At 56.3% G+C, this 13,196-nt stretch overlaps 1 protein-coding gene across 1 annotated transcript; it reads right to left on the minus strand.

Annotated features, from left to right (window-relative positions):
• Nucleotides 1-210: 210 nt before the first annotated feature.
• On the minus strand, nt 211-2,244 carry NXPH3 (neurexophilin 3). Its single transcript, XM_075171858.1, has 2 exons — nt 2,127-2,244; nt 211-967 (listed from the first exon to the last, which is right to left on the minus strand). Exons 1-2 carry the CDS (start codon nt 2,181-2,183, stop codon nt 236-238), a joined length of 789 nt encoding a protein of 262 aa, XP_075027959.1. The 5' UTR covers nt 2,184-2,244; the 3' UTR covers nt 211-235.
• Nucleotides 2,245-13,196: the final 10,952 nt, after the last annotated feature.

Here is a 13,196-nt window from a genome sequence, read left to right on the forward strand (position 1 = left end):
TAAAGACCACGGATCCAGGCCAGGTTTAGCGATGCTGGTACCCCATAGCCTAAAATTCCTCCTCTTGACATTGGCGCTTTTGGGGAAAATGGAAAATCCTCCTCTTCCTTCCTTGCTTCTGGTTTCTAGGGACCGCCGTGCTCCCGCCCCCGCTAACAAAACCGTCCCCGTCCCTCCCCCCGCCCCCCCCCAGCACCCGCTCGTCACCGGGGCATCCTGCGATGGGCAGAGCGCGTCATCCCGAGGGGTAGTAGGGTACGTCGCTGTGATAGTTGTAGTCGGGACACACTTTCTGCACCAGCCTGTAGTCTATGCTGTAGAAGGTGATGTAGATGCAGATGACTTTGAAGGGCTTCGAGCAGACCCAGGAGACGTGACTTTGGGTGTGCTCGTGGTAGCAGGTCTTAGATGGGTCGTAAGTGCAGAGTGTGGTCTTCTTGGCTCGATCCACTTTCTCGTACTCCACACGGCAGTTGAAGATTTTGGATTCTTTGGCCTCGATGAAGATCTGTTGCTCCAGGTCAAACTCCACTGCCTTGGTGGGGGGGACGAGGCTGACAGAGATGTTCCCTTGCCCGGTAGAGTTGTGTCGGAAGAAGACGTTGACTGTGCCGTTGCCGTGATCAACCACCTTTCCGGTGATCAAGAGGTTCAACTTCACTGTCTTGATATTGGAATAGAAATCTCCCCAGCCAAAAATTTTTTTAAGCTTGCCTGAGGCTGGCCCCAAGTCCCTCTGTCCTCTGGGGTGTGGAGCATGGTGCTGCTCGGACAGGTTATCCAGGATATCCCATAACTCCCGTGAGCTGCTGACCAGCTCCAGGAGGGTCATGTTCTGCAGTAAGGTTGGAGTTAACAGGGACTTTGGAGAGAGCAGCCCTCTCGTCTTCTGCACTTGAGCGCTCTCCTGGGTCTTGGGTTCACGTTCCTCTGCACCTTTCCCTGGTTCTTCTTGGCCACAGATCACCTGAATATAGCGATGGTAGAGTGAGAGATGGGTGATGGGTGCCTGCCCCCCCTTGCCCAGTCTTGCTTTCCAGAGTCACCCCACTTCTCCAAAAGTGACCCAGCCATCCTCTTTCCCATCCTTGCTTTCCGTATTTCCTTTTTCTCTTGCCCTTCCTCTCTATTTCTCTCTGTAGTCCGTATTTCCCTTCTGGTAGCAATTTTTCCCTGCTCTCATTCTCCTCTCATGGTTGCTCAGGGAATGGGTGAAAGGAGCCGGGACGGGTGCATTTTGCTCATTGCTGGTGCAGCCTGGCAGTGGCACCTCTGTCAGGGCAGAGCACTTGCACCCGGGGGTCTCTGCAGATGCCAGGGAGAGGGTGCTACGGGGGGGGATGCACACCTGCGACGAGGGTGCCGGCCTCATCGCCTTTGCACCGGTCTCGCTGCTGACAGCACGTCCCACGGACCCCTCTTCTGACCTCCAAACCGTGCCATGGTCCGGTAGAGACACGGAGCTGGGAACAGCGGGGCAGCACGAGGGATGAGCAAAGTGCAGAGGTGAGTTCTCACCCCGGGGGGATGCCCTTCACCTCTAACAGCCATGCACGGGCTCCTCTGCAAACTCTCCTCCTGCCAGCACGGCGGGCTCTGCCTGCCACCAGCTGTGGACCCCAAAATAAGCTTGCTGCCAGGCTGTGGGCACCCAGCGGGCTGGGAGGGTGCCCGGGTGGGAGGTGGATTCTGCAGCCCCATCGCCCTCGGTGCTGGGCTGCCCAGCAAACGCCCACCGTGATCCCTGGGGTGCCTGGCAGAGAAGGCAGCGGGGAAGCGGAGGTCGAGGTCGGCCCCAGCCGGGGGGTGCGGGGGGCTGCCCCTGGCAGCTCTACCAGGACTGCTCTGCTTGGGTGGGGGGGCTGCAGATTTTTAGGGTGATCAGGAGGTACCTTTATCACCAGCCCTGCCCGTGAGCCCACCCTGCCCACTGCCCACCCGCTACCTGCTGCAAAATAAGAGAAGTTTTGGGATGCTTGATTTTTTCAGGGGATGGGGGGTGGGGGGAGGGATGGACAAATTGATGTGGGAAATGTTCCTGGCTGTCAACCCCCCCTGGCCCTTTGACAGCCCGACCCCCAACCCCCGTCCCCTGCAGCCCCCCCTTCCCCATCCCCAGCGCTCACCAGCAGAGAGATGCTCCCCTGGATGAGGAAGACGATGCAGCTCCGAGGAAGATGCATTTTCCAGCCGGTGCCGCCCGCCTTCGCCGTTATCTCAAATTTAGAGAGGGTTTGGGCAGGGTTTGTTGTTTTGGGTTTGTTTTTTTTTCTCTCCCTCCCTTCTTTTTAAGCGAGGGACCTCAGCGAGGGGAAGGGGGGGTCCCCCTTTATAAGCCGGTTCCTAGGAGCCCCCCCCGGCCCATGGTGGCTCCGGCAGCTCCCACCCCGCTCTGCCGGACCGGCAGCGGCTGCACCTGCCCCCCCCCCCCGCCTGCTCCCCCCTGCCTCTGCCTGCTCCCCCCTGCCTGCTCCCCCCTGCCTGCTCCCCCTGCCTGCTGCCTCTGCCTCTGCCTGCTGCCCCTGCCCGCTCCTCGCTGCCTGCTCCCCCTGCCTGCTGCCTCTGCCTCTGCCTGCTCCCCTGCCTGCTCCTCGCTGCCTTGTTGGAGACTCAATGAAACTCCGCTCCATCCCCTCCTCGCTCCCTCCCCCGCCAGGTGCTGGGAGCAGAGCGGCACCTCCGAGCGTAACCCTTTGCTGCCTGCAACCCAGGCGAACCAGCCCGGGCTGGGGGGTCCCCAGGGACTGATGGGGGGTCCGGGGGGGACTCAGCGGGCTCTGGCAGGGCGTGTGGGTGCACTGAAGGAGGGGGCTGGGGAGCCGTGGTGCAAAGGAGTCCCCATCCATCCCCAGAGAGGAGCATCCCAGGCTGGTGGTGGAGAACTGGCACGAAGGGAGCGAACTGGGGTGGGGGGAGCCACCGGGGTCACCGCTCTGTCCTTATAAACTGCTTTATCTCGCACCGGGGGAACAGGCAGGGTCGTGGCATTACCCTCTGCCCCGGGGCTCAGCTCTTCCCCATCCTGTTCCCTCCAGTCCCGCCATCAGGAAAAGGCAAAAGGCTTCTTCTCCTACTGGTCCCCGCCCGGGGGGCTGCAGGGCCGGTCTGCGGGTACGTGCCCTTTGGGAGGGGATGGATGAGGCGAGGGGAGACTCTTTGGGCCTGGATTTATTGGGGAGGTTTAATTTTTGTTCCTCTAATACTGGCTGCTGCCGTGATGCTTCCTCCCCCATTGCATGGCCGTGTGGCTGTGCAGTCTTCTTTCCCTCCCCACCATTAAAATCATTAAAAATAGAGAGAATTGTAATATTTCCAGGGTTTTTTTGATTTCGGGGTCTGCGTGTGGCCCCTTCTACCTACTTGAAATGGATGTGGAGCATTTCCCTCCTCCCTGGAAGGTCCAGCATCTCCTTTGCAAGAGGCGCAGGCCGGGTAGGAAGTTTATTTTGAATTTGTTTGTGATTTTGTGTTTATGGACATGCGTGTGTAAGTCTAGGCAATAACATTCCCCCCTTCCCTCTGCATGGCAGAGCGGGGAGATGGCGAATTGTAGCTGTGCCAGGGCATTGCTCCTCTTCAACTTGGGAAATCATAAAAGGAACAAGGAAATGCAGATCCTGTTCCCCCAAGCCAGGCAGTTTGATTTTTATATTATCAAGAAGTAAAGGGATGGCAGGCAGCATTGCGCTTGAAAAGGAAACAGAAACCCCTGGTTTGCTATTGCAGAAAGACAGATTTGCTCGTTGTGGGTTTTGTCCCACTGAAGGCAGCAGTTGTCCTCTTCCCATCTTTCAGCAGCAGAAGTTGCAGTACCGAGAAGTAACTTGCCAGGGACAGGATTAGAATTAAACCCGGTATTTTCTCAACCCCTAGGCGACGATTCCTCTTCTTTACATCACTTTACCTTCCTCTCTGTATCCTTTCTGTATTCCCCCTTTTCCTGAGCCACTTTGGAAAGCCAGATCTTGCAGCGATGCTAAAGATGAACAAACTACGGGGGAAAGAGCACGTCGTGAGATGCAGGATGCTCTCACCGAATGCCCTGCTAGCGCTCCCATCTGCGCAGCAAACTGGTCCAGCTTTTGACTGCGATTGCGGTGCTGGGATCTGGACAGAAAGGTTTCTCTTGCAGTTTTGGGGAAGGGGAGGAAGGTGGGTGACAAATCGGTGCGGTGGCTGCTGCCCGCTGCCTGCATCGAAGGTGCCTGTCGCCTCCTGGGTTTGTTGGAAATCTGAAGCGGGTTGGAAATACCATCTCGGACAGATGCCATGGGAGTTACCTCGGGGGTTCAGTCGCTTTTTACTCGCTATTGAGCAACCTGCTCGGTGTTGGTGGCACTTGCTCCCCTGGAGCGGTGGCATTTTGGGGCAGGGGAAGACAAGACACCTCCTTAATGCCAAGGGAGGGCGAGGAGCCCTGCGAGCCCGGTTCCCCTGGCCGACCTGCACCGAAGGGAGCAAAGGAGTGACAAATCCCTCAAAAAAAGCTTCCTGGTAGCCAGGGCTATTAAGCTCCAGAATATTCATCCAAAGAGCAGTGCTGGAAGGACCCTGGGGCCTCCTAAAACCAGAAGGAACACAGCGTTGGAGGATATACGGTGGCACTAATGCTGTCCTGGCCCCAGCGGCGTGCTGGATACCTTTAATAGGCTGCACGTCTCTAACTACTGTGATTTCGATAAAAGATCTTCATAAAACTTCCAAATGCCTGTGCCATCACCTGCTTTTCAATCACTCCAAGCACTGCATCTCCTGCACAGCCTTCCAGGGGTGTCTGTGCCGCGTGGGCTCGGGTCCATGCCACCCCCCCCGCCGTGCTGGATGCATCCCACCTATTCCCATGCTGGTTCTGGGTGGTGAAATGCTTTTAGGGAGCAGCTCTGTGGCTCCGATTTGGCTCCTTGCAACTCAGCGAGGCTGAACTGAGGTCAGCGCAGCTCAGGACGAGGAAGAAGAACAAGGGATAAAAATGATTTAATGTGACTTTCTGGGTTTCCTGGTGTTTGGAGGGAGCTGGGGACTGGAGTGGCATAAAGAAGGACTGATTTAGGAGCTGCTCTAGCTCGTCTTGTGCTGCGATGGCTCCCTCCAGAGCTACTTAAATAGCCCGTGCGTGGTGAGCATGGGGCTGGTGCTTCCACCTTCCCGGGAGAGCGGTGGGGATGTGTCCCCCAGTCCAGCCCAAGGATGTGTCCCAGCCCGCGTGGCCCATCTGAGGGGCCCACTCAGTAAAAGTGGGCTCCTGCACCTCCCGTGCAGAAATGGTGGAAATAAAACCATCCAGGCGAGTCCTGGGCCGGCATTTAGGGACAGGTTTCCTTTTAAACACTGGCAAATATGTTCCCGGTGCTGTAAAATTGGATGGGATTGGGGTGGGAGGAGGTAATGGAAAGACGGGGTGATACTTTCAGTACATGTAAAGAAAACTCTTGTCCCTGCTGCTTTTTCCCTGGGATGGTCCCAGGCCGGGATGGTGGTGGGGTTGGAAGGGGCGTCCCGGCCTCTCGCTGGGCGGCTGATGAGGATGGGTGAGTTGGTGCTGAGCTTTTGGCTCTGGCTTTGCTCGGCTTGGCTGCTCCGAAGCCGCAGCTCCAGCTGGTGGGTGCCAGAGTGGGCTTTGCAAGTTTATTCTGCTGGGTTTTGCAATAATGGAAGATCCAGTCACCAAAATTGCTCCTTCCTCCTTGTCCTGCCCAGGCTTCTCCCAGTGGGCGAGACACGCTCCTGGGGTGCCATTACAGCTGCATGTCTTTGTGCAGCACCTCGCATGACGGTCCGGCCACCCCAGCCGGGGCTCCAGGGGCTGCTGCAAAAATGCACCCTCAGATTGTGCAGATTTCCAAAATCAAACATTACCCAGGTGTTTCGAGCGCTTTGGGAAACCTTTTTTCCCAGGTCCGGGGGATCCGGCTCTCTGGGGGGGATGTTCTTGCCATTGCAGCGAGCAGGGGCTGATTTGGGGGGAGACGGAGGACGCGGCCTCTTTTTTTAGGTGTGATTTATCTGCAAGCTAAATCGAAGGAAGCCTCGGCGGTGCTGCCAGGCCCTTTCTCCCCTGCGCTGCTCAGCCCAGCTCCGCGTTTCCTTTCCTGGGTTTCTATTGCCCTCTAGTGGGACCCTGTGCTGGGAAGATGGGCTCAGCCTGGGGATGCTGGGGGGGCCCAGCTCTGCCGAGAAATCACAGAAAGGACGGGGGGGAGTGAGATGGGGAGGGGAGAGGCTCCGGCCAGCACCTCCCGTTTACCCAGGCAGCTTTCTATTAACGGATCTTATTTTTGGAAGCATTTTTTAACAAGGCGTTATCAACCTCAGCAGGACGAAGGCTAGAAGGAGATTAGAAAGACAAAAAAGGCCGGGGAGGGGGAAATATATTTTAAGCAGAAAGGTTGCAGTGACCTGAGGTGCAGGTGTGCGATGGTGGGGGGGAAGCGGGCTGTTGGCAGCATCACTAGCAGTAATGGCGAGGAAGAGGGGTTTGCGGTTGTCTGTGGCGGGGTGCTGCTGGGCGTCTTCCTCCGGTAACATGCTGCAAACATCCACGTACGCAGAGGCAGCTTAGCTACACGGGAGACACGTGCTGTGGGGTCCCGGTGGCTTTTGCAGGATGCCAGACAGGCATCTGGAACGTTCATCGCCAAAGGGAAAGGGCTCGGCTCTCTCATGCTGTGGAGGAGAAGGGATGTGGCAGGATGGAGCTGCCCGGCGGGTCCGATGCCCCCCTAAACCCACGGTGCTGCTCTTGCAAAGCTGGAGCAGCCGCATGTAAAGCGGCGCTGTCAAGAACATGAGTGGCAAAGACCAAAAAAAACCCAACAACCCTGAGAGTGAAGATGCTCTGGGAGAGACAGCAGAGATCGAGAGGTCAGGGAGTCTGGCTTATGCAGAGACTTAAAAGCAGCAAGGGAGCATAGTGGGAGTGGGAACCCAAGCCTTCAAATGCCTGACAGCTGTAGGGGAGGAAGATAATTAATTCAGGTGTTGATTAAGAGGGATACACAGCCTGTGTATGCCCCGGTGCAGCCCTTTCCCCTTCTAGTTACTCTGGGAAAGAGGCTGCCATCCTTATTTTTATTTTGCAGCCCAACACCCCAAGGTTAGTTGGCCACAGCGGTGAGATTTCAGCTCAGCTCCACGGAGCCACGGTTCAGTGCTCTCTCTCCTGCCTCCTCTCCAGGAGCTGCTGGATGAGCTCTGCCCTCCGCAGCTGGGCTCATGCGGAGGGAGCAGGTGGATGCTGTTGGCACCCAGAAATACATGAAACGTGGTTAATTCGTACCTTGCTCTCACAGAGCCTTTCCTTAGCAGGTAGCAAAAGATTTCTCCAGGCTGGTAAGTATAATTATTCCAGATTGATTTGAGTTTAGGGGCCCAGGAGGAAAGCTGGGGGGAGAAAGCAGGTTCCTGGGTGCCAGTCAGCTGCGTCTATGCTGATATCTCCGCTGCATACGCAAGACAAGCAGGTTTCCCCTCACAAAGTACCACTCTGTGTGCATGCATCTGCTGCTCTTCATGTATAATGCAGCTCCGTTTTTTTTATAAATGTACGTGAAAGTGATGTTCGTGCTCTGGGCTCCAGCACTGTCCTGGGAAAAGTTCTCCTAAAACCCTCGTCGGAATTCAGCTGCCAGCCGGGAGGTTGGGAGCCGACGGCCCCGTCTCTGGCTGTGCTCAGCCCTTCTCCGGATCCAGCTGAACCCTCCCAGCCAGGTACGATCCGTCTTGCTGGGGCTGGTAAACTGGGTACCTCCAAAGAGCAGGTTGGTTTTGCCTTTGGAACACATCAGGCTACTTTGTTGGATACTAAAATATAAAATAATGTTGCTCCTGGGAAAATTATCTCTAAATCCTGCTTCTTGCACTGCTCCAGCTCCCCACCCTGTTCCCAGCCCTGCACACGGGTCTTTCCCCTCCCTTTTCCAGTAATGAAGAATAATAATTTCCAAAAGGTGACACCTAATCGCAGCGCGTTCGCCAAGTGCCGAGACCTCTTGGCTGAGGCTGCGGGAGCCTGTTTGGATTTTTAAGTGGGAAAACAAATTAAAAGGTCCCTCCCCATCTCCTTTTTCTCTTGCGGATACCTGCAGGCAACGGGGTTTTCCTAAAGTGCCAGGGGAGACGGTCTGGCAAGGCATTGCCTAAAAATAGAGCAAACCTGGGGGTTTAGGTGAAGCTGGAGCCCAATATCTCGCGATACGGATGCGATTGGGGATGCACCGCTGCATCTGGGGGTGATGCGATGTGGGGTACGCCCCGGTGGGGAGGAGGAGGATGGGCTGGGGAAGGTCTGGGGGTCACTCCTGCCTTTGCAAGGGGCCAGGCGGGAGGCAGAGGAGGCTACGAGCCGAGCGAGCCCTTCTGCCGTGCGACTGCAGAGGGTAGCAGGGAGCCGCTCCGGGCATCGCCTGCTTTCTGGGTGCACCCACCGCTGCCGGGGCTGCAAGGGCAGCGAACCCCAAAACCTGCTGGCCTGGGAGCGGCAGATGCTGCCCAAACCCACCTTCCCCATCACGGTGTAATTTATGGCCCAGATCATGGGTGAAAATTGAATAACCTAGGAAACCTTTAAAACACCGTTCTGCAAGCAAAAATCATGTTTATCCTGGGAAAGTTGGGGACCCGGCAAGGACGAGTGGGACCTGTTTTGCTGCGCTATGGAGGGTTTTGATGATTTTTCATCCCAGTCTCCTTCGGGTTTCTCTGTTTTGGCTCATTTGGTTTTCTCAGGCCAAATGGGGAGAGTAAAGAAATTGTTTGCTTCTGCTCCGGGGGGGTTTGGAAGAGGGTCCCCGCTGGTCCGGGGTGTGGGAGAGGGGCGTTACGGCTGGCTGCCCCGAGGGTGCTGAGGGGCCCAGCGGGTTTCCCCCCCTGCCGGGGACGGGTGGCTCCGATTTCCCTTCCCACCCTCCGAGGCTGAATATCATTTCATTAAAAATAACTGAAGAGGCAACTGGAGTCTCTCTGGGAAAAGAAATAATCCCGGGGAAAACAAAGCCGTGCCAAAGGAGTGTTTGTGCGGAGATGGGGTTTGGAGCCACGAGCGGCCCTCCCCTGCGTTTTGGGTGTAGAGCGCAGGATTTTTCTCAAAGCAAGGCTTTCATTTTACCTGCAAATCCTCCCATAGGACAGCAGAGCATGTGCAGGCGGCCGATACAACCCCAGTGCCTCCAAACCACAAACCTCAGGGGAAAAAAAAGTCATTTATCCTGCCCGTTCAGGCGATGCAGGGCGTTCTGCTGGATGCATCGCTGGTGGAGGTGATGGCTCGCACCTCAGGCAGCATCTCCTTCCTTCAGAGCAGGACGGGGATTAGCAGCTCATTTCTGCTGGGCTCAGCAAACAGCAATGCCACCGGCTTTCCAGGGCAGATGTGAAATGATAAATTGGAGATGAAAAGGGTTCACGTCCCAGTAACATTTTACCGGGTCATGTCCCATATTTACATCCTATCATTGTGAAAAGGCAATATAAACACGATACAATCTATTGGCACAAAAACTGCACGGCTTGCAGCCGTCAGGGTTTCTTGCCCCGTTTCTCGGAGCAGGGCAGCGCTGAATGAAATTAAAATGATCACTAAAAATGCTGCGATGCCTCTGGCTGGGACTGACTTGTTTGCATGCCTTTGAAAGGATAGGAAAAAAAAGATCTCCGCGTGCAAAATGCCCTCCGTGCTATTTTAGTCTGGACAGAGAAGAGGCCGAAATCTTTACACTTCGTTGCTGGAGCTGCAAGGAGAAGAAAAAACCTCTTAGCAGCAAATCTCAGAGGCTCAAAGCTCTGCTTTGGCCCCAAAAGAGCGACTGTCTGCAGCTCCGCTGCATTAGGATGGGTGCTTTTCCCCGGCCTCGCATGTCGGCTGATATTTAAGTCGTAGCTACTGGAGTCAAGGGATTTATTCCGGGATCTCACCTCGCGTTTTAAATGTGCTGTAAATACCTGACGTTTGCAGGGAGAGGTTTGGAAAGACGACCGGTGTGTATCTAACAGCGGGGGAAGGAGATGCCCCCGCCAGGTCCCTTGAATTAACACAGCTTTGCTAGAAAAATCTTAATTTCTCAGGCACGTTTTGGAGGAAGATGGTTGAACTTCTCAGCTGCCTCTTCCCGAGCGCGTGCAGGCAGGGATTCTCATTTCTCTCGCCTCCGAAACCTCCCTTTCCCCCCGCAGCTCATCTCTGGATAAGAGCTGCTTTAGACGAACCTTCCCCGCTCGGTCCTGTCCCCCTCTGCGCTGCCCGTGCTCGTCCCTGTGTCGGGCGTTGGTGCCTCTCTGCTTCCCTGGGCTGGCTGCGGAGGGGAGATAAGCCCTGTCTAGGAGCCGTGTAATAATACTAATGATTAATATTTCTTAATGCGGGAGTGGGCAGGACAAGTGGTGGGGTTTCTTTTCCCCACGGAAAATTTTGCTTTGTTGTCATAACAAAGGGATAAGGGATAAGGAAGCAGGGAGGGTGTTTTGGGATGAGAACTGGTGAAAAGGGATTGGAAAGGGGATTATTTTTTTTTTCCCCTGAAAAATTCAGAGAAGGAGGGAAAAAACTTCTCTTTTTTAGTTTGGGTTTTTTTTTTTTTTCCTTTCCTTTTTCTTTTCCTGGAAATATTTAAGCTGCTCTCTCTGAGCAGTCCAGCAGGCAACCAGGGCTCCGGCACCGGCCCCGTTTTCCATGCTGCCCCATTACTGTTTCTCGCAGAGCTTCTCACCTGCAGGCTGGGCCATAACCCCCCCTCCCCGGACTTTTCCAGCCTCATCTCAAAACCCTTCTTCCCCCCTCTCCCTTGCTGAGACTCTCCGTGCTCTTGGGGGGGACGAGCCCTCCAGGACGGGGAGCCCGGGACGCCGCAGGGCTCCCAGCCCACCCGCTGGCTCCGGGGCTGCAGCTTCACCTCATGTCAGAGCAGGAAAAAAATCAAGGCGAGGGGCCCTTTTCCTAATGTTTTACATCTGCCCGAGCGCAGCGGGGTTTCTTGGGAGAGGTAATTTCTTCTAGGAGACCGGCAGAGGCAGCTCCTCTAAAGGGCTCTCGTGCCCTAAACCTGATCTGATTATTTTTTTCAGCTGCATTGCCTGATCTGAGAAGAAATACCTGCCTCTATATCCCACCTTGCCCATCGCTGCCGTGGGGGGGGATACACCACCCGGGAGTACCTGTTCTGCCAGCATCAGTGGGGTGCATGGTGCTGCACATAGCGGGGCCACCCATCCCATTCCCGGGGCTCCCCGCTGCTGTTCAGCATCGATCGTGCTCTGCCTGGGCGCTCAGCGAGACTTCAAATGGCTTCGCTAACTTAATTACACGGAAATGCGTTTTTGCGACGCGCGGTGGCAGCTGACGGTCCTGGGGGGTGGCTGGGCTCTCTCGCAGACTTGGCTAATGACCCCAAAATTTCCTCGTCATAATTAAAAATGTATTTTTTTCGCAGCCCGTGCGAAGGGGAGGGTGGCGAAGGGCCAGCAGGCGAGGCGGAGGGCAGGTATTCGGCGGCTGCGTTTCCAGCGCTCGCACTCCATCAGCAACCTGGGTCGGGTCCAAGCCGGGGGCGGCCGGCGCTGGCTGAGCGCAGCCCTCCCGTCCCGGTGGGCTCGGGAGCGGAGCTGCTTTCCGTCCCGGGGATCGGGTTGCCCATAGAAAGACGCCTGGGCCAGGTGTTTTGGGCTTGATCGGAGGATTTGTGGGGGATTTGGCCGTTGGGTTGAGCAGCACGTGGGCTGGGGGGACGTGCAGGAGGAGGGGGGCAAATGGGGCAGGTGCTCAGTGCTTTAAAAAAAGGAGGTGACCAGGCGTTGCATTGCACGTCTGTTTTTAAGCGACATCTCTGTGCTGCTCTCTGCGTGCTGTGGGGCCGGAGCAGCATCGGCTCCGGTCCTGCCCTCGCCTCTGCGTTCGGGGGCTCCCCGTGGGGTGACGTGCGGCTGAGACCCTGCGCTTTCCCGGGGGGTTTTGCCTTCTCAGCCCCTTCTTTCCATCGTGACACTGATCTTCATCCCCCAGCCGTCTCAGCAGCGATGGAAAGGCTGACCTGAGCCTTTCCCCCCCAGTCCCCTTTGCCATTGCTGTGACCTGGCATCGGGGGGCTCCCGGGGGGATCAGCCCAGGGCACAAAGTGTTTTCGGTTCAAAAGTAGGGTCCTGTGGACTCGTCCTTGTGAGAGACGCAGGCTGAGAGCAGATGGGTTTGGATGTGTGTGTTCAACCCAGAGCCGTGTCCTCAGACGTAGCCCAGGGTTGCACTTGGCTTCTTCCCCAAAATAAGGCACCTCCTGGAACCCCAAGTGAAAACACCGCAGCGATTGCATGTGCCCCACCGCCCCCCCGGCTCCGCTCACCCCCTGACCCTCCAGCTGCCTTATCCCTGCCGAAAAGCAACAAATCCAGCCAAAAAGCTGCAAACCTCCCCCTCGACACCTGCACTTCCAGCCCAGCCTTGTCCCCGAGGAGGGGACGGGGCCGTGGGGGCAGCGGGTCCCGGCTCCTGGGGGGTGGACGGGGCTGGACGGGGCCGTGATTGATGAGCGACTTCCCTGCCCTCCGGGGCCGCGGCATCGCAGCTTTGCTTGTTCAAGGGCTTTGGGGGAATTTCTGCCTTTCTTCAGGCTCTGCTTTTCAGTTCACTGGGTTTTAAGCCTTCCTGCTCTGCTTGAGAAGGCTGGAAGGTCGGGGGGGGGGAAAAGCGGCTTTTAAGGAGCAAAGAGGCTGCAGCACCATTCTCAGCATTGCTTTTTTGGTCTGATATTGCCCGTTTTACCCCCAAACCAGTCCGTTTGCTCTCTCCGAACCCCTTTCTCGCAGCCAAACCTGGCGCTTGCTGTCGCGGGAGGGGGCAGAGCGCGACGCGTTGTGCGAGCTTGTGTTGACAAGCTCAGACTCCCCAGGGAATAACCCAGATGGATTTGCTCTTGGAAAACCGTGCTTCGGATAACGATGCGGCTTTCCTAATTACTGCAATGGCCGGATCCCAGACAGCATAGAGCAGCTCATGGATCAGGGCCAGTTTGAAGCAGCTGAGGCTCTGGGTCCATTGATGCTCTAATTCATGGGACGAAGCGACGAGCAGCCTCTGTCCGATCGCCTCGAGCTCTAGCAGCAGCAAAGGCAGCGATTCATGGGAGCTAGGGAGGAAGGAGGATTTATTAGATCAGAAAGTCTCCCAGTGAATGCAAGATTGTTTTTTTCCTCCCAACTAACCGATGTCAAAGATG

The sequence above is a fragment of the Calonectris borealis genome, chromosome 22, assembly GCF_964195595.1.
Source record: "Calonectris borealis chromosome 22, bCalBor7.hap1.2, whole genome shotgun sequence".
Taxonomy (NCBI): domain Eukaryota; kingdom Metazoa; phylum Chordata; class Aves; order Procellariiformes; family Procellariidae; genus Calonectris; species Calonectris borealis.